Source organism: Macaca thibetana, chromosome 16 (genome assembly GCF_024542745.1).
Source record: "Macaca thibetana thibetana isolate TM-01 chromosome 16, ASM2454274v1, whole genome shotgun sequence".
Classification (NCBI taxonomy): Eukaryota; Metazoa; Chordata; class Mammalia; order Primates; family Cercopithecidae; genus Macaca; species Macaca thibetana.
The window spans coordinates 39,766,452-39,790,611 of NC_065593.1; the positions used below are offsets into that span (position 1 = coordinate 39,766,452).

The 24,160-nt window shown below is 43.0% G+C and overlaps 1 protein-coding gene across 2 annotated transcripts in view; it reads right to left on the reverse strand.

The window, feature by feature from the left end:
• Nucleotides 1-24,160, reverse strand: part of HLF (HLF transcription factor, PAR bZIP family member) — a 59,806-nt gene that overhangs the window by 6,384 nt on the left and 29,262 nt on the right. For both annotated transcript variants that reach the window (XM_050764756.1, XM_050764755.1), the window contains exon 3: nucleotides 3,002-3,222. In XM_050764756.1, the coding sequence (XP_050620713.1) occupies nucleotides 3,002-3,222 (221 nt within the window). The remainder of the gene's footprint in view (nucleotides 1-3,001; nucleotides 3,223-24,160) is intronic.

Below are 24,160 nucleotides of genomic sequence, written 5' to 3' on the forward strand. Positions count from 1 at the left end.
GGTTTCCAAAAACATTCAAAAGAGGACTTGATTTAGGATGTATCAGAGTCTGCACACAGGGGAACAGCAGCCCAGGAAGCGAAGGAGTACATAAGAATGAGCCCCTGGAAGACTGTAGAAACTGCATGTATGTGATGGGGGAGGAATGAGGAGGTCACACCATAGGCCACAGGCTTGGTGTGGCCTAAGATAATTCTGACCAGGTCTTAAAGCCCAGGGAGTCACCAGCTGACTTCAGGGTAACAACCAACTTCTCTCTAACTTATTAGTGCTCTTCTCACTTCTAAAGTGCTTTCGTTTCCCAGCCTCACCTGTCCACACATGCAGATGAGCCAGCCAAGGTGCGGAATGCAAAAAAAACCTTTCAGGTGGGAGGGAGGGGAGCTGGGAACCGGTCAAGAAGAGGATACAGAAGGCAGGAATGACAAAAGGAGTGTCCTGGACTAGAAAAACCAGCTCGCCTCCCTTTGTTATCGCAGAATGGTTGTGGGCAGGGGGAAGAGGGATTTTGAGCAGGGCTGATAAACTAAACTTGGCACTCCATCCCCTGCCCCCTTTCCCTCTATCTCCCAGGTGCTGATGCCATCTGGCTACTCAGTTACCTCCATGCAACAAGGGACCCACTTAGCCCTGCCGCAGCCAACAGGTCAACACTCCCTGTTTCTCACCAGTCTAGAAGTTCCATGAAAGCAGGAACAGTATCAGTATTGGCTCACCTCAGTATTCCCAGCCCCTGATACCGGGTTAGAGGGTTGGCACACACTAGCATTTGGAAAATATTCATCGAGTGAATGAATGGACCCTTAAAAGCATCAAGAAATCCAGGTGATTAAATGGATTTTCAGCTAGGTACCCCAGCATGTCAACCTCAATTCTCCCTTCATTCTCCAGGGCATGCATGCTAACCCTAATGACTGGCTCAAGAGAGGAAGTTCAGGCAGCTGCAGGGAAGATCATTTTTGGTGGGGGCCATTTCATTAAATTGGTTTCCTTGCCCAATGCTGGGGGCCAGAAACACCTTCTCCCCCACCTACCCTTAGCTCAGACCTTTCTGCCAGAAGGAGAAACATGCTACAGCTCTGCTTCCTGCTTTATATTAGCTCATGGTCTTTAGCTTGAGACTTCATCCACAACTAAAAAATATCCAAGGACACCGGGCAGGACAATGTGCCAGCCCATTCCCCCGCTGCTATGTGAAAAGGTCAGGCCTGACCATGACAGCAGCAATATGTGTAATTCCAGCACAGATAGTTTTTGCCTGGCCTCCTGTTGCCAAGGTTACCTGGGTTATTAACTAATCTTGCTCTTTGGTGAATGTGGAGACCTTGTGAAGGTCTAGCTAGAAGTTCTATCTATCACTCATAGCAGCATCCTTTCAAACTACCCTCCATTCAAGAGGAAATCCGTGTTGAACAGGATCCCTAGCTTTAGTTTAAGATAAGAGGCTTTAAAATACACAAAAAATTGGATCACTAAGAAGACAAGACTAGGAAAGGCATCTCATTGAAATAAGGTACCTAACTGCCCAAGACCTGAGCCCATGGTTGCCCCTTTCTTACCCCATCTCGGTCTAACCATCAATGTCCTGACTACTTTAGGTTTTCTGGTGTTTTTACCATGTGATTTCCTTTTTTGATTCTCAGGGTGACAGCCACTGATTTGTCACCCACGGGCCCTGTTATAGCCCTTGTCAGGGCCAACATGCTGCTGTGATCTTTTGTGAAGCTACATAACCTGGGAGCCAGGCTAAGCCTTCCTCTAATAGGTAGTGATCTGCTGACCTCAGCTTTCCATTTTCTGTATTTTCTCAACTGCAAGGTGATAACTTTAGACAAATGAATCTCTAAGGTCCCCTTCAGCCCTGACGTTTTCCTATTCTGCATTAATTAAGGTAATCTCAGGAATGTGGATGACAGCAGTGATTTAAATTGGCCAGGTACTTCTGCTTCCAGCATTTTTTCTAGATATGTAAAGCAGGAACAACTGGTCTAAGCCAGTTCAGATGATGTCTCAAATTCCTATTTCCCAGCCTAGGAGTGTCTCTACACAGGAACCCTAGTTAGGTTTGAGAGATGGGGGGCAGACAGTAAAAAAGGGCTAATTATGTCTGGTTCCAAGGCCTTGACTATGTAATACTCATATCTCTAGTACCCATATGATTGGAAAGAAGCATGAAAGTTCTAAGCAATGGTTAATAAGAAATGGTTCTTTTTTGGCATCAGCAGACATGGCATAATTTTGGAAAGAATTTTCATCCTAAGGTATCATTAAGTGTGTCTGGTTAATTTTCTTTTAAGCTGTATTTGACTTCCAAGGTAAATCTATTTCCCTTTACAAATAATGTGTCCCTTCAACACTTCAGAGAAAACCTACTCAGAATTAACCTAGCAGTGAGATATTCAAGTGATCATTACTTAAGATACAAAGTGAACAGTACATATAAATGGTGTCAGGGAATTACCAGTTTCCTTCACAAAATCCGACCCTGGTCATCCAAGGTTGGCAATATGGAGGAAGGACCTGTCTCTGGCTGTTATTCCCCACAGCCTACAGGGAAATGGCAGCACCAAATTATCACAAATTCCCTAAAAGGAAGGTAACCCTTGGAGGGCGATGAGGTTCAGATGCCCTTCTCAAATGATTTCCTTTCTCTTTCCAACCTTGAAAGATTTGGGGTTTGATTGTATTAGACTTTTATGGGTTTGCATGCAGACAAGAGCACATTTGCTTCCTTTGTGGGCTTAAAATCACTCCATTGTGGACTTTAAATCCATTTTACCACTTCTCATTGTTTCTGTTCAGCATCAAGACATAAAAGTGTATTTCAAAAAATACCCAGACAGGAAACAACTTGCCTAGAAGTCACATGCCAAGAAACAGGAAAAGAAATCAGAAATCCTTCATGCACTAGCTTCTGGGATCTTCCTGGGGTCACCCTTTTAATTTGTCTGCAGATACCACTCTCCATTTGCCCAAAGACTGATTACCAGTTCCAATTTACCTTCAGGTCATCAGGGATGAAGACTTTGCGAGCTTTCTTGATCATGGGCTGCGGCTTCAGTTCTTCCTCAGAGAACTTGCGTTTGCGAGGGTCAAACATTTCCTGGCCAGGGATGCTGGAGAGGGCAAGATCTGCTGGGTCTGGTTCATAACCCACTGGGACCTGGATGGTGTCAGGATCAATGGGACTCGGTGTATTGCGGTTTGCTGGCAACAGCTGACCTGGAACAACACAGGAGTTTTAATTCATGAACACCCTAGAGAGTCCCAGTAGGCAGCTACTTAATGATGGTCTGAGATGAGTGGTAAGAGTCTTCAGCTCACTTATATATGGTCCTAACATGATTTATCTTACTCATCCTCACTGCATTTCTGAGAACACAGCAGGTTGAGTATGACTTGACTCACGTCACATCAGGCAAAACAGAAACCCACATACACATGTTCAAAAACTAGAGAGGGAGAAGCCCAATTTAAAGATACACGTTCATTCTTTCCTATCACACATTTGCCAGGCACTCTGCAAGATGCAATGAACAGAACTACGGATTTTTCACCTTAAGGGTGTTTTCCAGGTGAGTTAGGGAGACAGATCAATAACTAGTCAGTTAGCGGAGAGTGTAGATGTTGGGATGGAAGTAAATCTCATGTGCTTCCACAGTGTGAGGAAATGGTACGTAACACAAAGGAGGTTAGGCAGCATTTCCTAGAGATGACACTTGGTACAGCTGCATCTTGAGACAAAGAGTAATTAGTCAAAAAAAAAAAAAAAAAAAAAAAAAAAAAAAAGGGTTTTCTAGGCTCCAAGACAAGACAGAGGTTTGCATTTTTGCAGAACCACATAAAGTCTTGGGTAGCTGTCACATTGAATCAGAAGAAACCATGGAGTAGGGAGAGGTGCGAGCACAAGAGACGTGGCCAAGAAGGTGGGCAGTGGGGATATAATTTTTAAAAATCCAAATGTCACTGAGGGATGCTGAGCAATGAAGTGACAAACAGCTGATGTTTGGAAGGAAGACTCAGGCAGCATGATGAACGGATTGCATGGGGCACGGCTGCGGATTGATCAGATACAAGGCTGTTGTGATAAACAGTGCACATATTGACAGTAGCAATGGAGATAGTGAGAAGGGGATTAGTTCAAGAAATATTTAACAAATTAGAAAGAACATAATAGAGACCATCTAACTTCCACTTGAGGGTCCTATAGGCAAGACCACTGAAATGCACGAACATCCACAGAACAATGGATTTCTTGTGTTTCTCAATGTGTCTTACTGGTGAAAGTGAACTTCATACCAGACCCAAATGTGTATGCTGGGAGCTCTGAATTTTAACTTCTAGTTTTCATCTGAATTTTACAATCGCTCCTCTCGCACCCCATGAATAAATAAGAGGATGTAGTTCAGCTGTGTTTGGCGCATCTCCTCCTCTTCCTCACTGCCAATGGTAGGTCAATGTGTGAAGTATTCTTTAGGTTTCATTAAAACCTACCCCAGGTTGAAGCATGAAGCCACTGGCTTGCATTCTAGCAAAACTGTAAAACTGTGCTCATCTGCCTTCTGGAAAGGCCTGGTGGGGAGTTTGCAAAATGAATGCTCTGGGTGACCTTCTAGGTCCCCACTCTGCTTTGCGCTCTCTTTGTATCCTGCTTGCCAAAGAGGAAGAGATGGGCCCTGAGGCACTGGCAGAGGATGGAGATTTCTCATTAGCCAATCTGTCGCTCAGCTCCAGCTTCCAGAGACTGCTGAGTTCTGTACTGGATGGTGTCAAGCTAGATTTGATCTTGTGCCTCTTGAGATTACCTCAGAAAATGAACCACATGTGATTCAAATGGGGATTGTATTTTCCCTTTAGAAACTCTTTGAACTTAATAACAAAGCTACCCAGTGCCATCACTGCAACGTCCCCACCTCCCCATACTTACACAGGCATATGCACCCATCTCCTATCATCATGAAACACCTCTTAATACTTCCCAAATCTAATTGCTCCAAGATCCTCCTTAGTACTCCAATATTGTTTATTATGCTGTATCAAAATGTTCTCCTTTATTGCTTTATAAATGTTCTTAAGCTGTACACACACACACACACCTCCTCTACCATACCACATGGTCTTTTACATTTTATTCATGTATCCCCACCTGACTCCTCACCATGACGCATACTTCAGAGTTCAGCTTCTACAAAGAGTACTCCTCATTTAATGGTGGCCTCTGAGATGCTGGACTCTGACATTCATTCGTGGACATTCTAACAATAACACTTTCCATTCAGGTGGAACCTTTCTTGGCATTCTTTCTCTCTAGGATTTTCCTCCAATGGAAGTAGGTCAGCCCTACCTGCAGAGTGGAGGAAACCTAACTGGACCACAGACAAGGTACGTGGCTTCCTCAGTATCAAACAGCAAATGGCAAAGGACCTGAGAAACAAAACCAGGTCCCGTTTCTCCCCAGAGATACCTTAGTGCCATCTTATTTATTTATATTTTCTGCTGAATTAACTCAGCTAAACTCATCTTTTCCTTTCATTTCAAAATGTCAATAGCATCACGAGTAAGGGGTATTTTTTTCTATCTCCTGTGGGATTTTCAAAATTTTAGTATAAGAATTGTCAATATAAGAATGCATGATTAATTTTTTAAATGATCAAAGATGTTCACTGCGAAATGTCAACAAATACAGAAAAGCGTCAAGAAAGTGAAAGTCCTGGTTCTTGCTACTCTCCTCTTCCCCCCAGTCCCACTCACTGTCTTCCCAGAGGTGATCACTCTTAACATCTTGATGTGAACCTCTTATATGTTGGTTTTTACACATAAGTGATTTAACCCAAATGGTATTATACTACCCACATATCTTAAATTACTTTTTAAATCTATCAATATACCAAATGCAATTTCCAATGTTAGTACAAATAAAACTACTTTTTAAAGGGTCAAGAGTATCCCATAGTTTGGATATATAACAATGTATAATTCCTCAACTGATGGATTTTTAGGTACATATTTTTGTAGAAGTGATTTCTAGAAGTGAGACTGCTCACACGAAAGGCATGTACATTTTTTATTTTTAAACATACTGCCAGGATGGCTATTAAAAAGTCAAAAAATAACAGATGTTGGTGAGGTTGCAGAGAAAAGGGAACATTCTTATACTGTTGGTGGGAATATAAATTAGTTCAGCCCCTGTGGAAAGCAGTTTGGAGAGTTCTCAAGGAACTAAAAATAGAATTACCACTTGGCCCAGCAATCCCATTACTGGGTTTACACCCAAAGGAACATAAATCCTTCAACCAAAAAGACACCTGCATTCGCATGTTCATCGCAGCGCTATTCACAATAGCAAAGACACGGAATCAACCTAGGTGCCACCTACAGTGGGTTGGATAAAGAAAATGTGATACATCTACACCATGGAATACTATGTATCCGTTAAAAAGAATCAAATCATGTCCCCTGCAGCAACACAGATGCAGCTGGAGGCCGTCATCCTAAATGAATTAACACAGAAAACCAAATATTGCATGTTTTCACTTGTAAGTAGGAGCCAAACACAGACATAATGCTGGGAACAATAGACACTGAGGGCTCTAAAAAGGTGGACGGAGTGGGGCAAGGTTGGAAAATGATCTATTAGGTACTATGTTCACTATCTGCATGGAGGGTTCAATCAAAGCCCAAATCTCAGCATCACATAGTATATTCATGTAACAAACCTGCACACGTACCCACTGAATCTAAAATTAAAAAAAAAAAAAAACATTTTAAAAACCTACTGCCAAACTGTCCTCCAAAAAATGTCATATTTACACTTGCACCACCATTTGTAAGAATGCACATGTCCCACAATTTGACTTTTTAAATGTTGCCAATCTGATATGCACAACTATTACTATTGTTTTGTTTTGTTTTGTTTTGTTGAGACAGAGTCTTGCTCTGTCACCCAGGCTGGAGTGTAGTGGCGCAACCTTGGCTCACTGCAACCTCTGCCTCCTCGGTTCAAACGACTCTCCTGCCTCAGCCTCCTGAGTAGCTGGGTCTACAGGCGCCCAGCACCACACACAAGTAATTTTTTGGATTTTAAGTAGAGACGAAAATTGTTTTGTATTTTTTAGTAGAGGCTATTTTTAGGAGAGGGTTTCACCATGTTGGCCAGGCTGGTCTTACTATTGTTTTAATTTCCATTTCCCTGGTTACTGGTGACACTGAACATCTCGCATGTTTATTGGTTATTTGTTCTTTTTAGAAAATTTTCTAAGGTATTTTTATACATATACTCTTCTAGGTGAGTTTCAGAATACATTGGTTAAGTTATATTTGAAGTTATCATTTTAAATATAACAATATTTGGCATTTCATAGGTTAATTTGAGGACAACTATCTTCAAAATATTGAATACACCCACAGTATGCTCTCCATTTTTATTTTTTGTGGGCTTTCGTAAAAACATGTATCAGTTCAGTTATAGTTTTCTTTATTTTAGCCTCTCACATTTCAGTTTATTCCTTAAATGTCTTATAAGAGTTGTTACTAGCGTAAATTACCCTATTATATTTCCTAAGTGGCTACTGCTGCTATATAGTAAGCTACTAGTTTTAAAAGCTATTGGTTTATATCCAGCCACTTTACTTTCTTATCAGTTCTAATAGTTCTAACAGTTCTAACTTCTCTTAGTTTTTAGGTGAACAATCTCATCTTCTGCCTCTATAGACAGAGGTGGCATCCTTTCTATGTTTATAATTCCTACTTTCTTTTAAATAATTTTCAATTTCACTGCATTAGCCGGGTTCTACAAGACAATGAGAAGAGAGACTGAGACGAATGATCACTGCTTGTCCCAGACTTTAAAGGAATATATGCTTTTAATTCTTCAGGTCCTTCAATATAAAGGCTTGTTCTAGTATCTTAGTAGATACAACCTGACAAGGTAAGGCAGTTCCAACTCTTTCAACCTTTGTTAATAATTTTTAAAATCAGAAATAATGTATTAAGTTCCCTTAAATGCCTTTTGGTATTTATTTATTGAGATAATCATGCCATTTTTCTCCTGTATTTGTTAAGTCTGAGCTTGGTATTTCCAAAGCTTTATTTAAAAGATCCATAGTGGACAAGATCAACCCCATTACGTAGCCTCTGCAGTTACAGGAACATTGTTTTTTTTTTTTTTTCTTTTTCTTTCTAAAAGCATCTTGCTGAAACTCACTTCCAGAAGAACCAAGGAGGGTTTCTAGAGGAAAGGGTGGAACAAAGGGCTTAAAGAAATCTGGAAAGAGAATAGAAGTGACCTTCAAACCCAAAGTTGGCCTCTACTTTTGTCACAGACTGGGCATGGCTAAACCTCCAAATAGTATAACTGGAAATAGGATATTTCATATTCTTACATATTTTAGCAAGAATTTAGCAGCTTGTGTTTAATTAGCTGATTAGCAAGCAGTCGTCAGTGAAGGGAACAGCAGCACTCTATGTCCTTATCTCTTCTCTAGTCAATGGTTTATTTTTTAAATTTATGACTGCATCAAAGTCACAAATCATAGTGTTTGTGTTACTTATTATTTAATCCTCAAGGCTAATTGCAACACCTGCAATCTTTCTGATGTGCTCCTCATTCAGGCAGTTAAGTAAATAAAGCAGGAGATTTGCAGCAGTAACATCAAAACACAATAGTCTAATGTTGATCACTGATGAGCATTAGCCAGCTGATAACATTATCCTCTATCAATTAAGGCTGAGGAAAGAGAAGACAATTTTTATTTTGGCCAAAGTGTTTCCTTTAGAGCAGATGGGTGAAACTCCTAGTGATTCAAAATTTGGTGCCAAATCTTTCCCTCCTGCTCACCTCTGCCCTCCTCCTCATCACCAGTTTAGGGTCTGTTCACTTGTCGAATTCCTGGATCCCATGTGGTCATAACCTGAAATAGCATCTTTTACCCTCTTGCCATCCCCTGATGATGATACCATCATCAGGGATTACAGCTGACTTTGCTACAAACCATGCCTGCCTCTGAAAATCCTTTTAGATACGGGGAGCCAATTGACTTAGGAGACGATAGCAACACTGTAAGGCCAACGAAGAGTGCTCACAATATATACAGAGATTAAATTAAAACCTCACAAATACAGCCTAAGGATACAGGCTTTCTGGACTCTGAGGCCACAGTAGCTGGTCTCCATTCCCACAGCAAGAATCTGTTATTTGTCCAACAAGTCCTCTCTGCAAAAGCACTCATGTCCTAATGGCCAAAGGCTCATTCCCAACCCATTCATGTCCTATTCCATGTGACTTGCACTTCCAGGCAGAGCCTATTTCCCTACCCCTCACACCTGGGCTGGTCTCCGACTTGCACTGGCCAACAGAATGTGGCAGAAATGACAGTGTTAGTTCTGATGCTGGGCCTGAAGAGGCTTTGCACGTTTCTGCCCCTTTTCTGTAGCACTTCTGTCATCACCATAAACATGCCCAGTCTAGTCTGCCGGAAAATGAAAGAACAGGCCAGCCTAGGTCAGCTTAAATCACCTGAACTCTAGATATGTGAGTCCAGCCAAGATCAGCAGAGCCACCTGACCAACCCATAGCAATTACAGATGAGTGAACAACAAGCCTTTGTTTGTGTACGGTGAGTTTTTGTGGTTGTCTGGTAAACATTCTCATGGCAATGGAGACTCACCGACAAGCTGAGTTATTGTGTAGGCAGAGAGTGTTTACACCCACATTAACATTATAGCAGGATTTAAATTTTTACAGGACAGTGGTTAGACCTGAGTCAGACCTGGGTTTGAATGCTGATTCTGTCACCTGTATGTTATAAACTTGAGCCTTTGTAAATAAATGACCCCCCAAAATGCCCCTCTAAATCCTAATAAGATCTGTATTGGGGAAAGGGACTACTGTTGACTTTTTCCCCCTTCTTTTTTTAACCTACCTGAGTTTCAATTTCCTCATGTGCAAAAGGAGATTACTATGCCTGATTCTCAGGGGTATGTGAAAAATGAATTAGATAACATACACAAACAAAGTGCTTAGCACAATCTGTAGTACCTGGAAAGTGTGCAATAAATGATCTGCATATAAACACATATACAAAACACAGACAATAGATCACAGATACTTGAAAGTAAATCAAATAAACAGACTATTTCCCCTGTCTAAGCCAGCACTGTCTGTCCCCTGAACTACTGCAACTTTTAACCTTCTCCCTTTTCTATCTCCCATGTCCCCACAGTGGTACACAGCACCAGAAAATAACTCTAAACATGCAGACCCATGCAGGTCACATCCCCGTATCAAACCTTCCCAAGGCTTCCCATTGCCACATATGATCAGATCCACGGCTCTACCTTACTCATATACTTGGCCACACCGGCCTTCCTTCTGCTCCGTGTGTACCCTGAATGTGATTCTACCCAGGCCTTTGTATTTAGTTTCCTCTCTACCTAAAACATTCTTCCTCTGCTCTCTGCCTGCCTAGTCCTCTTGCATCATTTAGACATTAGCACGAATGCCAATTCCTCAAACCCTCTGACTTTCCTCTACCCCTGCTCGATATCCATTAAACCACCCTATTTGATTTTTTTTTTTACAATATTTATCTCCATCTCAAACGATCTTTTCTATTTGTTTGATGTTCCCTCCACTCCCATGTAAGCCCCACGGAACAGTGACCTGGCCTTAACTGCTGCTGCCCCAGATTCTAGATGGAACCTACATGCAGGAGATAGCACAAAACCGAGCAACTGGACATAATGCCCCCCTCAGATACTAACAGGGACTTTTGGAAGGAACAGGGGCTAATTTTAATTCTTATTTTCAATATTTTGCAAATGGTCTATAATGAGTATCTTCACTTTCAAAATCAGAAATTAAAAATGTTATTTTTTTCACTTTGTGCATGTATGTTCCAGGAGTCTGTGTTAAATGCTACTGAGAGAAGGCTGGGCATGGTGGCTCATGCTTGTAATGTCAGCACTTTGCGAGGCCAAGGAAGGCAGATTGCTTGAGGCCAGGAGTTCAAGACCACCCTGGGTAACATGGTGAATCCCTGTCTCTACTAAATAATAATAATAATAATAATAATAATAATAACAAATAATTAGCTGGGCATGGTGACACACGCTTGTAATCCCAGCTACTTGGGAGGCTGAGGCAGGAGAATCACCTGAACCTGTGAGGCGGAGGCTACAATGAGCCGAGATTGTGCCACTGCACTCCATCCTGGGTGACAGAACCAGACTCCGTCTCAAGAAAAAAAAAAAAAAACCACTGAGAGGAGATCATTCAACCCCCTAGAAAGGAAGAAGAAACCAAAGAGAGGGAGGAAATGTGATGAGGAAAAAAAAAAAAAAAAACAGAGGAGGTAAAAGCATGTTGCTCTGCTGCAGGCTGTTTTACCAAATCGAGGAATATATTATGGTTGATAAACCAACCTAGCTGAGACCTAGAGGGTTCCCATCCAAAAGGCCACAGCAGCAGATGCCCTTCAATGCATCTACGACCTGAGGGCAGAAGTGTACTAGGAAAGGAAGAGAAAGAAAGAGAAATTAAGAAACCAAGGAAGAAATACAAGAATGACTCAAAGAAGAAATAAAGAAAGAATAAAGAAAGGTAATATGGAAGGTAAGAAAGCCATCAAAAGGGAGGGGGAGAAATAAAGAAGAAGAACAAAGAGAATGTCCCGGATCCCAGTAGCTGGGAACCTGTCATGGCTCTGACGTTTTTTAAATGTCCTGCACATTACACAGTTGATGTACTAATTTTAAGGTAAAAACAAATCATGCATACACACACACATACGCATACAAAACAAATCATGCATACACATACACATACGCATACACACACACACACACACACACACACACTTCCTTTTTGCCTCATTCAGACAGCAAGTGCTCAGTAAGTTTTCAGTCCATGATTATAGAACAAATATACTGAAAGGCCCACTGTAAAGATCCTTTGATCTTAGTGGCTCTTATCCAGCAATTCTCTCCACATAGTAACAGGCTGTCAACAGAAATATGGCTAAAGCATGATGCTAAAAAGCCAGTTCAATCCATCATGTGTAAACATTAGGAAGAGAGTCTGTCTGTTACCATTTACTGAGCAGGCGAACACGACGACGTCCTGCAGGCTGGTAGACAGGCTTCCCTGGCCTACTGAATAATCAATATCAGTAATTTTTTTAAAAACAGGGTCCTGCTCTGTCTCCCAGGCTGCAGTGTAGTGGTGTGATCATAGTTCACTGCAACCTTGAACTCTTGGGCTCAAACAATGCTCCCACCTTGGCCTCCCAAAGTGCTGGGATTACAAACATGAGCCACCTCTCTGGTAATATCAGTAATACAGATAGTAAGGTTCTTCACAGGTATTATTTCATTTAGTCCTCATAATAGCTATATGAAGGTAGAATGGTTCAGATACTCATTTTCCAGATGTGAAAATAAAGGAATAGAAAACAGAAAGTTTAAGACAAGCTCAGATATGCTAAATAATTTGCCCTCGCAAATGGAAAAACAGAGACTCACTTCCCCATCCTTCTCACTCTAAAACCCATGTTCTTTTTCATGCAAATGCCCCAGGAATGTAGCCAGGAAGCCTAACCATGCCCCAAGGAGAGCCAGGCACCTGGCCTTCCAGAATGAGAGTCCTGCATCAGGACCTGGGCCTCTGCAAGGAGGGCACTGTGTCCCACATTTTAAGGAGGAAAAAGTGGAGAGGCAGAGGGGTTGAAACCACCTGCTTAAAGTCACACAGCTAGAAAGCCAGGGGGAGGCCGGGTAGAGTACAGACTCCAGTGGGCTCAAACCATAGCCCATGCTCTTTCTGCTCCACTTCACTTCCTCCTCATGGGGGCAGAAGAGAAAAAAAGGGGAGACTGCAGTTTCCCTCCTCTCTAGCCCAACAGGTTCCTGGACAAGAGTTGGCAAACCCCAAAGAGGTAGGTATGGCTGTCTCTCATGGACAAGAGCCCAAGGAAGCTCCAGGCAGCCAGGCATCCTGCTTCCTTTCCCTCCCTTCTTCTTTTACCTCCCTCTCTCTCGTCCACTCCCTCATCCTCCTGAATGGCGAGCTGTGCCAAGAGCAAGATTGCATTTGACAAAGCAACTGCCGTCCCACAGGCCAGGGCTCCTGTCAATGCCACATCTCATGCACTGTATTTGTAAAGAGCTTCTGGATAGGCCAGAGAGCATGGCTCACTAGGAGAAGGGTAAGGATTCCCAGCAGACAGGGTGTCTGATGTATTCCGTCACATGAAGAAGAAGTTGGCTTCAAAGGTCACTTCTTGGGGGAGGTCTGTATTATATCTATGCCCTTAAACTATTAGTATGCAAATTAACGTTTGGTTTGGGCAAAGACAGACAGTTTGAACCCTGTTTCAATGCTCCCACTCTGGCCTGAGCCCCTTCCCTTGGGCCTGTCCTGCACAAGGTAGCTCAGTTCATCAGAAGTTGTAGATAAACAAGAATCATCATGACTCTGACACTACATAGTTGTGTAAGGCCTGGGGCCAGTTACTCTGCCTCAGGGTCTGGTTCACTCATCTATCAAGTGGGAGAAATGATGCCCACCTCAGGGCGCTGGATGGGATGGACAGTATGTGGGAAGGCCCCTTGGTAGGTGGAGAGTCCACACTTCCCTCCTGTCACACTCCCCAGCTCCCATTTCCCTCTCACTGCAGCCCAAGCAAAGCCTGTGAGATGTCACCCAGTGTGATCCTGTGCCCAGGACAGCACATTGCCCTGCGATCATGCGTCAGTACTCAAAGTGGCCCTGACTAGACTCGTCAGTTTCTAACTTGGCAGGAGCTTAGGCTGGATTAACAAGGCCTCTCATTCCAGTGGTGTTTATCATCACGCTTCCTTGCTTATGATGTCAGCAAAACCTGCCTCCTTGAACCAACTGAGAGGTGAGACCAGTGGAACTCATAACCACAGCCTGTTAGAAGTCAGTTAAGTTGGCGTACAACAGACATGACAACTAGTGGCCAAGGCATGTGGCCCACGAGCCTTCTCGCCATTGCCCCCCATGATGGTATGACATAGCAACTTCCACCTCCTCTTCCCTGGGCCGGGAGCCTCTCCCCAGACATGTGGGGTCACCATGTGGCAGAAGGTGAGGCAGGAATGGCTCTGTGCCTTCTATCTTGGCCTCCTCCTACCTGATAGCTGTGCCAGCACCTTAGGGCAAGGAAATATCATAGGGTGACCAGAAATGAACCCATGGTACCAGAGACAAACATCCGCATGAGGTATATTTCAGGTCTGGGCCCACTGAAGTGGGTAGGGATGGTCACGAATGGGAAACGAGAGACAACAACCTCTCCCTTCCCACATTCATATTGAAACCATGCCCCAAAGACTTAAACCAGTGACTCAAGAATTAAATAGAAATTCTTGAGCTTACCGAATGGCAGATAAAAAGAAGAAGAAGAAAAAAAGAAGCTTGTGGAAACACTAAAACTCCCTCTACTTGAAAGATGGTAAAGCTGGCTAAAATTGGTTGGGACCAATATGGCCAACTGGAGTCTGTGCAGAACGAGCTTACTGACGTCACAGCCAGAATTTCCACCACACGTTTCACATTCACCCCCCTCGCTGAATTTGCACAAACCATCCATGAGGATGCAGAGAGAGATAACTGTGCATGCCCAAGGACTTTCCAGACCTCACCCTTCCTGCCACCAATCACCTGCTAATCCCAAAATCCATCCCCTAAGCCTTTTCTACTACAAATGCTGCCTGAAAGCCAGCAAGCACAGGGAGACAGATTTGAGTTGGATCCTGTCTCCTTACTGGTCGATATGAAATAAAAGCTTTTCTTTTCTTAAAAACCCAGTGCCATAGTACTGGCTTCTAGTGCCCTGGACAATGAGCCCTATCACCTGGTAACAATGCCATGCTTCTCACTCCATCCCAAAGTTACGGAACTATGGTGGGAGAAGGGTAGCTTTCTAATCTCCTCTGTACTTGTAGGGAATGGATGGTAGGTTAAGATCTGGAAAACGGGAGGTTAGGTCAGCTGGTCAGCTGCTGGCTAGCTCAAAATCTGCAGTGTTTTGTGCAACAGTTATCCCTTCTTGAGAGAGTAGCAGTCAGTCCCTCCTCCCAGGGCTGCCATGGTGATGGTCGGTGTGATGACCATTTCAAGCCACACTGCAACTCTACACACTAGAGGACAGGCAACAAGAGACAGCTGGAGGAGCCCCCAGTCCAATGCTCACCTCAGCCCCTTCTCATATCCCTGCTATGGTGTGCAGAGTGGCGATGCTGGTCAAGGCCACCAGCTTTCCTCAGAGGAGTCTGAGGGGAGGGGACTTCGGCTTTTGTCAATATTCTGCATCTGGTAGAACTAGCCCAATGACGTGCTGCCTACCTATAGCCTCATTCTGCCCTCCTAACAACTCTGTGAAGTAGGTAGGGCCAAATGGACCCATTTTAACTATGTAGAAATTGAGCCACTAAGCAATTTATCTCGGTCCCCCTAGGATGGGCTACCGAGGGGGCAGAGAAACAAGTTCTCCCATACCTGGAGTCTATTTTCAGAAACAGACTTTCCATTTTAAATGACAATATGCACCACTTGAATCAGCGCCACCTAGGTCCCTGGAGTCTCTTTAATTGTCTCACTTGGTGAAAATGTGCAGGCCTAGTTATTTGAAACCTGCAGTTTCCAAAGAGCTGCCATGGCTAGTTACTAAACTGACTATTCTCCTTTGGGCTACATTAAATTTTTTGTTTTGATTTAGAAGAGAGAGTGAAGCAGGAGATGAAATCAGCGACAATATTCGCTGATGTTCACTGAGAAACCATGTGAACTGCAAACAAATGACCCATATGCTTCCCAGGTGACACCCTCCCCTCCCCTCCAACCCCCTAAAACCAAGCTAAACAAAACAAAGGAAGAAAAACAAGGTTGTTCTAAAGTCTGCATTTCTGGATGAACATGAATAGGATTCAGGTGTGTCTGTGGTTCTGCAACTTCTCAAAGAGATCCACAGATTCTTTCCCACATGAGTCTGTAAGTTAAGCACTCAAAAGTAAACATGCCTTTCCAAAGCCTTCTTGCCTTGGCTCCTACCCAGTGTTCTCTGTAATCTCTTCTACTAAAGTTCACAGAGTCCTAAACTGATCTGTGGACTGCTGGTCATTGCCTCCAATCCCTCTGTTATTTCTAAATCAACATGTTTAAGCCAAACTCATCCACCAATCTCCTATAGACCATCAGCCTCTCCTGCAGGTCACCTCATGCCTGTGAACTATTTCCTCTGTTCTTCCAGGCTTTAAACTTTAACCACCCATTTCCCAGACAGGTTGGGAAAATGAGCCAAGGATTGGAATCCAAAGACCCCATCAATTATGGCAACCTTGAGATTAGTCCTCAGTTTGCCCACCTGTTAAATAATAGGATGAGACGTTTGGGATGATAGCAAAGGCTCCTTCCAGATCTAGCAATAAATTATTCTTGGAGTGCAGTGGAAGCTTTCCTTTGTGTTTCAGATCCCTGTCACAAGACAGGTGCAGTCATGAGGGACTTGGACAACTGCAAAATCTTCCTAACTGGTCTTTGCCACCTGCAATCCCATCTGCCAACACAGCCACTAGATTACTCTTCCTAGAGTATCTCCACCATGATCAAAGGAAGCCAATGGCTTCCCGTTGACTCCTACTCTGAAATCTTTGTCTGTTGGGGAGAGACCTCCACAGCCAGGCATATTGTTCCTATGTCGTGCTCTCTGCTCAAGCCACTGGTCTGCTTTGTTTCTAGACACTCTTGCTTCATATCTTCTCCACTTCTACTTGTCCTAACATCCATATCAAGGTCTAATTCAAGCCCTCTGACTCCTGACTATACCAGTGTTGGTGACAGTTCCTCCTAACTTCTTTCACAATGTCTATACTGAGAATTTCTTTTATCAGATCAAGTGACTCTATAATTTTTAATCAACAAGATTGAAAATCTTTCCAGGCAAATGACATGCCACTGCCTTACACAGAAAATGATAAACTATGTCTTTGTTGATTAAGACACTCATTTGCTGAAAACACTTTCACTGAGCATCTACTATGGGCCAGGCTTTGAGAATATATAAATAAAACCCAAACTTTAAAAGCATGCAGTCTGGAGGTGCAGACAGGTAAGTAAAAAGGTTATTATATTGCACAATAATATGTGCTATAAAAGGGCTTTGCCCAGGGAGTCACAGGTTGGAGTTCAAAGGTTGATCAGAAATCCCTATCTTTGGAGGGAGTGCAGGGACAACAGGAAGTGTCCTTCAGAGGGAGTTGCCATCCTGGCCAAGTCTTGAAATTGGCCAGACAAGTAAATGGGATAAAGGGTAACCAAGGCAGAAGGAACAAAATATGTGAAGGCACGAAGATATGAGAGAATTCACGGGCCAGTCGGGGAACTGAGAGTAGCTGGTGTAACTGGAGCTCGGGGGGTAAGAAGAGTGGTAAAGGCTGAGACAGACAGAGAAGGGTCTTAGATGATCAGGTTCTGTCTTCAAGGGAACGGGGAACTATCGATGCAATTAGAGCAAAGGACTCCCTTGTCTGGATGACTCGTTCCAGAAAGATTGTTGTGGCAACCTGGCAGAGCTTGGATTACAGGGGAACCCGGAATGGTGACAGCTCCCCTACATCAACAGCCGAGAACTAGGTGGATTCAAGAGTTATTAATGAGATGGGAGCAACATGAATTGTGGCCAACTGAACATGGGGAAAGAGAAGGAGAGAGCAAGATTCACTTTTAGGTTTCTGGCCTGGACACCTGGAAAGGAGGTGTTGACATTCACTGAAATAGGGAATATTGTGGAGTGAGCACATTTAAGGGAAAATAAAATGTCTCATTGCGGATCCATTGAGTTTCAGGTGCCCAGATGAAGAAGCCTAGAGCACATGGATCTCAGCTTCATATACCAATGTAGGCTATAGAAAAGCAATGTAAATTGGAGATGCAGATGTTATAATCTTGATATCTCCCCAGACAAGAATACAGAGCAAGAAAACCAAAGAAAAAGTCCTGGGGAACACTGACAGTTTAGGTACAGCTGGAAGAGGAGGACTCTGTAAAAGGTACTTAGGAAAAGTCACACAGGTAGGAGGCAAACCAGTTCCTGAACAGGCTAGTGAAATGGGACTGACCAGAGATGTTTCCCTAGTTACACTGTTGATCCCTCAAGAGCAATCACTGTGCCTCCTAATCAAGTGGCTGCATTATTATATTGGTTAAACAAGTGAGGAAGGCCAAGCACTCACACCTGTAGTCCCAGCACTTTGGGAGGCTGAGGAGGGATGATAATCTGAAGCTTGGACTTCAAGACCAGCCTGGGCAATGTAGCAAGATCTTATCTCTAAAACATATTTTTCAAAAATTAGCTGGGCCTGGTGGTGGCATGTGCCTGTAGTCCTAGCTACTTGGGAAACTGAGGCAGGAAGATTGCTTGAGCCCAGGAGTTCGAGGCTGCAGTGAGCTAGATGGTGCCACCGCACTCCAGCCTAGGCAACAGGACAAGACCCTGTCTCTTAACAAAGAAGAAGAAGAAAACAAAGCAAATGAGGAACAATATGACTAGGAGTTCAAAACCAGCCTGGGCAACACAGCAAAATCTCATCTCTAAAAAATATTTTTCAAAAAATTAGCGAGCCATGGTGGCACATGCTTGTAGTCCTGGCTACTTGGGAGGCTGAGGTGGGAGGATCGCTTGGGACCAGAAGTTCAAGGCTGCAGTGCGCTAGACGTGTGGCAGGCATGCTGAGGTGATGACATGCATCTTGGATGTTAGGTGTCTGCCTTCTATTCTCCTTGGGAACATTTTGTTAGAAGTGTTTGTAAGAGCACCTTGGTATGTTAAGAACCACGGCTAACATAGGTGCTTCCTTTTGCTGTCTATTGCATCTAGTGTCTGAAGTTCCTGCATCAACTTTCATTATTTTTAGATTTCATGTCTGGAGAATGTATGTTTTGGGGGGCATGGGTTACGGAAGTAGGAAGGATAGCAGGCGAAATAGCCTCAACAGTCTACGATTGGCACCACAGGCTGTCTTCCTATTAGTTAATGATCATTCTGAGAGGTTACTAAGTGTTGCTAAGCAATAAGAGTTGCCTGAAAGTGTATGCTAAAGAATATGGATTATTGGGCACAAATCAGCTAATTCCACAGAGTCATCTGGTACCTAAATGAAATGGACTTTATGCCTCTGGCATCTCATTTGGGGTACGGTGAGCAATCACCTAATACCGTCAGCCTTTGCAGTTCTTGCTGGGCACTTCAGCGTCTGCTTCATGTAAGTATTCACTGCACATGTCCTGTTATTGACCAACTGATATATACCTTTGTGATGAGGTATTCTGGGAAGAACTAGATTAGAAGGAGTTGACAGTTTGATCTTCAGTCACGCAGGCAGAGGGAAAGAAAAGACCACAGAGCAGCCTATATAGTTTACAGCTATCTATAATCTGAATTAACATTCATTGAGCATGCATCTGATTTTTACATTCAGATGCAAGCCAAGACTTGGAAAAAGGCATACACTCAGGTTTTCTCATATAAATTCAAGTCCCACATAGGAGAAAAATGGCCGAACAGCCACTGATTTACACACGTAATAAAAACGGGGTTTATTAAACCTACTTCTTTCCACCTCCATGTTGGAGGGAGAAGTAGGTAAATTTTCACACATATTTATAGGCCTGCAGTAATTCAGCCTTGCTTTATAGTCATACAGCTCCCTAACATACACTAGAATAATATTCTAACCAGACAATTTCTTAGAAATATGTTGTTTCGGAAAAACTGAAATTTTCCAGCTTGCACTAAGATTAGCCAAGCTAAACCCATCTGTCTCCTGCTTAATGTAGTCTATGGAGAAAACTTCATGGGACAAAAATCTGCCTTTATATTTCACAGGCATAAGGTAAAATTTGTGTGCCTCTTGGGTAAACAGACCATAGATATGAAGTCATCATCAAAAGATCAGATTCTGAGTTCCATGCGTTTTCTTTCAGCTTCTCAACCCCGAGCCCACCAGGACCTATGTAAGAAGGAAATTCCACCGTGATCTGCAACCTTTGGGTAGACCAAGAATATTCCAACATCTCTGAAGTCCTTTGTCATTCGAGTATGTTGACAAACTCCCATCCCAAGCAGTATGTAGTTCCCCACATAAACCCCCTTAACAGGGGACCTAATCTGACCTCATCATGGGAGTCAGTTGGTTGATAAGGAGATCACCCGTGAAGATATGCCAGGCAAATGCTGGGTGGGAGTAGACAGGACTCAGTTTCTTCAAACAGGAAAAGAAAGAAGTGCTGGCCAGGCACAGTGGGTCATGCCTGTAATCCCAGCACTCTGGGAGGCCAAGGCGCGCAGATCACCTGAGGTCAGGAGTTCGAGACCAGCCCAACCAACATGGCAAAACCCCGTCTCTCCTAAAAACACAAAGAGTAGCCGGGCATGGTGGGGGGCACCTGTAATCTCAACTACTTGGGAGGCTGAGACAGGAGAATCACTTGAACCCGGGAGGCGGAGGTTGCAGTGAGCCGAGATTGCGCCATTGCACTCCAGCTTGGGTGACAGAGTGAGACTCCATATCAAAAAAAAAAAAAAAAAAAAAAAAAAAAAGAAAGAAATGCTGTTAGATGAAGACACACGGTCTTCAGGTTGGTAGGAGTGTAAGGGGTGTGAGTAGGTGCCTCTCACCCCTTAGAGCTGCTCAGGGGACAGAGGAACACAGCAGAGGGTGACAAGTCATGACCTCAAAGGAAAGGATCAAATAAATGAGGGCTGGGAAATTTTTTTCAGGCAGGCAGTAAAGAAGAGCAATAACCAAAGTAGTGTCCTAAGATGGATAATTCTTAGAACAGGTTTTCTGAAGAAGAGATGTCCATTTTCTTTCAATATATTGAGGCTACCTAAGCAAGGGAAAAGAGACACTTCCAGTTCCCAAAGCTATGTGATAACCTGGGGACATTTCAAACTGAAATAAGAGAAAGACTTTCAGTATCTACAAACTCTACCTACTGCTAATGAAATCTGAGGCCACACCAAAAGCAATTAGATAATTCTTCCTTGAAAGCCTATAAAAAGAAAAAATGGTTTATGAACACATAACTATAGAATAACAAGAAAAGGATCAGACAGAACCTAGGTGGTACCTCTCTGGCTCTTGTTGCTTTAATCATACATTATCTTAATAAAGATGGATTAATGTTTACATTTGTCAAAATAAAGAACTCCAGTTTAACAGAAATTTCAGAGGAAGTGGGTCATTCAGTTTCTCCCAATTAACCACATTAAAGGAGATCTTGCAGTTTGGATCCGAAAGGACATGACCCAGGCATCATCAGGAGGAACCGCGTCTCCTAATTTTACACCCTCTATCTAAGACCATAGATGAGAACATATATAAGTTCTCAACCTCGGTTACAGATCAGCCTCACCTGTCGAGCTCTGTAAAAGTACAGATACTCAGCTCCCCTCCCACCTCACCCAGAAGATATGAAAATGGGGCCTGGGCTCTGTAAAAAAAAAATTTTTTTTTGAATGAAAGAGGAAACAGCTTTCTCACACACTTTTAGTGGGAGTGTGAACTAGTTCAATTCTTTTGGAGCCTACACACTTTGATCCAGCAATTCCACATCTAGGAATGAAAACTTTAGATATACCACAGAAGTGTACGAAGACTGGAATCCAAGGATGAAAACAATCTAAATCCCTAGAGGCATTGTTAAGTAAATTATGGCATATCTAGACCATAGGCTCTATGCAGCCAGCAGATTTATATGAATTAATATGGAAAAATCTCCAAAAAATATCAAATGAAAAAGGCAAGATGCACAACACTATGTATTGTATGCATATACATATATTTCCATATTCCCATACACACAATATACACCCACCCACCCACATATATGTATATTAATGCTTATAAACACAAAGGGAACGTCTGGAAGAGTATGCAGAAACTGTGGACAGTTAAATCTGGAAATGGAATATGGGAACTCAAGGTACACTTTGTACAGTCTTATTTTACAACAATCGTATATTACTTTTGTAATAAAATGTCCAATTTCTTTAAAAGAAATCACTGGTTATTATCATGTGAGGCCAAGATTGAGAACCACTGGTCCAGAGGAAAACAGTCCCTGTGGATGTTAAGGAGCTTGCAAACCCTACCTTGTAAGGAAACCAACCATCCACACCTCAGGAATATTTGCACCATGTCATACCCATGACTCACCAGAAGGTGGTGCTCCAGAGGCAACCACTCAGGCCTCCAACCAAAACCTGTCCAACCAATTTTGCATTAACCTGTCTTTTTGCTACTCTAAGGACTATTTATGCCCCAAAGCATTCTACACTACTGCTTCTATAAAGGGCATTTTAGAAACACAGATGTCATATGCATTTTTCCCCCATAAAAATCTACCAGTTAGTCAAAACATTCTAATATAACTCTAGGAAACGTTGACCTGAAAGGAGCTGACACTGCTTGCTCTGGCCTCCCCCTCCTCCTCCACACTATTTCCCTGTTGTCTTTTCTCTGATTTACTCATCTTCTTATCTTATTCCAGGGTCAGTTCCACAAAGGCAGGCAGCCATCAGCTATGTGAGGCATTTGTCCTTTTGAATTTGTTCATACCTTTGGCGTAGAACAGGTGGTACGGGACATAGGGCAACCCAGGGCAAGTACCACGAGTTTGCCTCCCCTCCCACTAACACTCATGTTCTGGAAGTGGGTGTGTTGCCACAGCAACTGTCAAATCCCATCCATTACACCGCCTCTAACCTCCCAACGTCTTCTTTAAACACGTTTGAGACGTGTAGTTCTGTTGCCCTGGCAGTGCACAGCCGCAGGTCCCTTGCCAGGTGGCAAAGTTCTCCTTATCTGGGCAGGAGGGATTTAGCCCCGCTGAGTATTAGCCATCATATACATACATTTTAAATTTTCTCTTTTTTCCCCCTCTCATTATATCTCAAATCCATGTCCCGTAACATTCTGACCTGATCATTTCCTGTGAATTACTGGTGCATATTTAATGAAAATTCATTCTTAATATCAGCCAAGAAAAACTCAACAAGTCACTTATATTGTATCCTTTCTTTCCATGAATATAATTTTTGCTCATTCTTCAAGACACAATTCAAGGATCATCTCCGATCTTCCCTCCTCACTCTATTCAGAGCTGGCCATTCTTGCCTTCCTGATTCTACCTCATATATAATCTGACGCCATCTACCACACCCCATTCACAATTAATTATATCTCTTTGCCATTTATAAGCTTCTCAAGTTTAAAGGATGACATCTTCCTTATCTCTGAATTACCAGCACCTTGCCAGGCCCTCAGTAAATGATTAAAAATAATCATAAATAATGATGAATAAATGCACTCCAAAAAAAAATCCATGGGCTTGTGGTTTTCCATAAATTTTTATTATGTTATTAAATCACTGAATAACAGATGACAGCTGTGTATCTGACTTGACAGCAAGACCTAAAAAACATACACACAAATGCTTTTTAAAAGGGAGAATACAGAAAGGTCCATTTCCTGAGACTTTAGAGCCATCCTCTTTCTTGTTCTTGTTTTTCAGATCCAGGAAGTGCATGGAAAGGGAGCCTTCTCCATATGGAGAGAAGCAGTGAAGTCCTGAAGAAGGAAGCCGTAACATTCCTTGAGTACTCACAAGGCGGCCTGACATCTGGTCCACACTTGGGGAAAAGAGGCCACATCCCCACATGGAGATCTATTTTTGCATTCTGAGCTGCTGATGCTTTGCTCGTACAACTTGCCTTACACACAGAAAGGGGAAGGAAACTAATATTTACCAAGTGCCAGCTACATGCCCTGTGCTGCTTCACGTGCGTATCTCTCCCCCTATATTGTGTATCTTCAGAGAGCTCACCAGGTATGTCTCTGAAAAGCACATGGAAGTGAACACTGAATACTTCCAACTTTCTCCACTCACCCGGCTGATGGCCACATGCACAGCTGATGCCCAACACATCCATATATTCATGTATACTTCTTTATAAGGACTTCTCACCATGGTCGAAGGAGAAAATCTATTCGTGAAAGACAGATTCTCTTGACCATATGCGTCTCCCTGTTGCACTGGGGCAGATCAGCTTAATGTGGGCACAAGGAGAATGAAGCT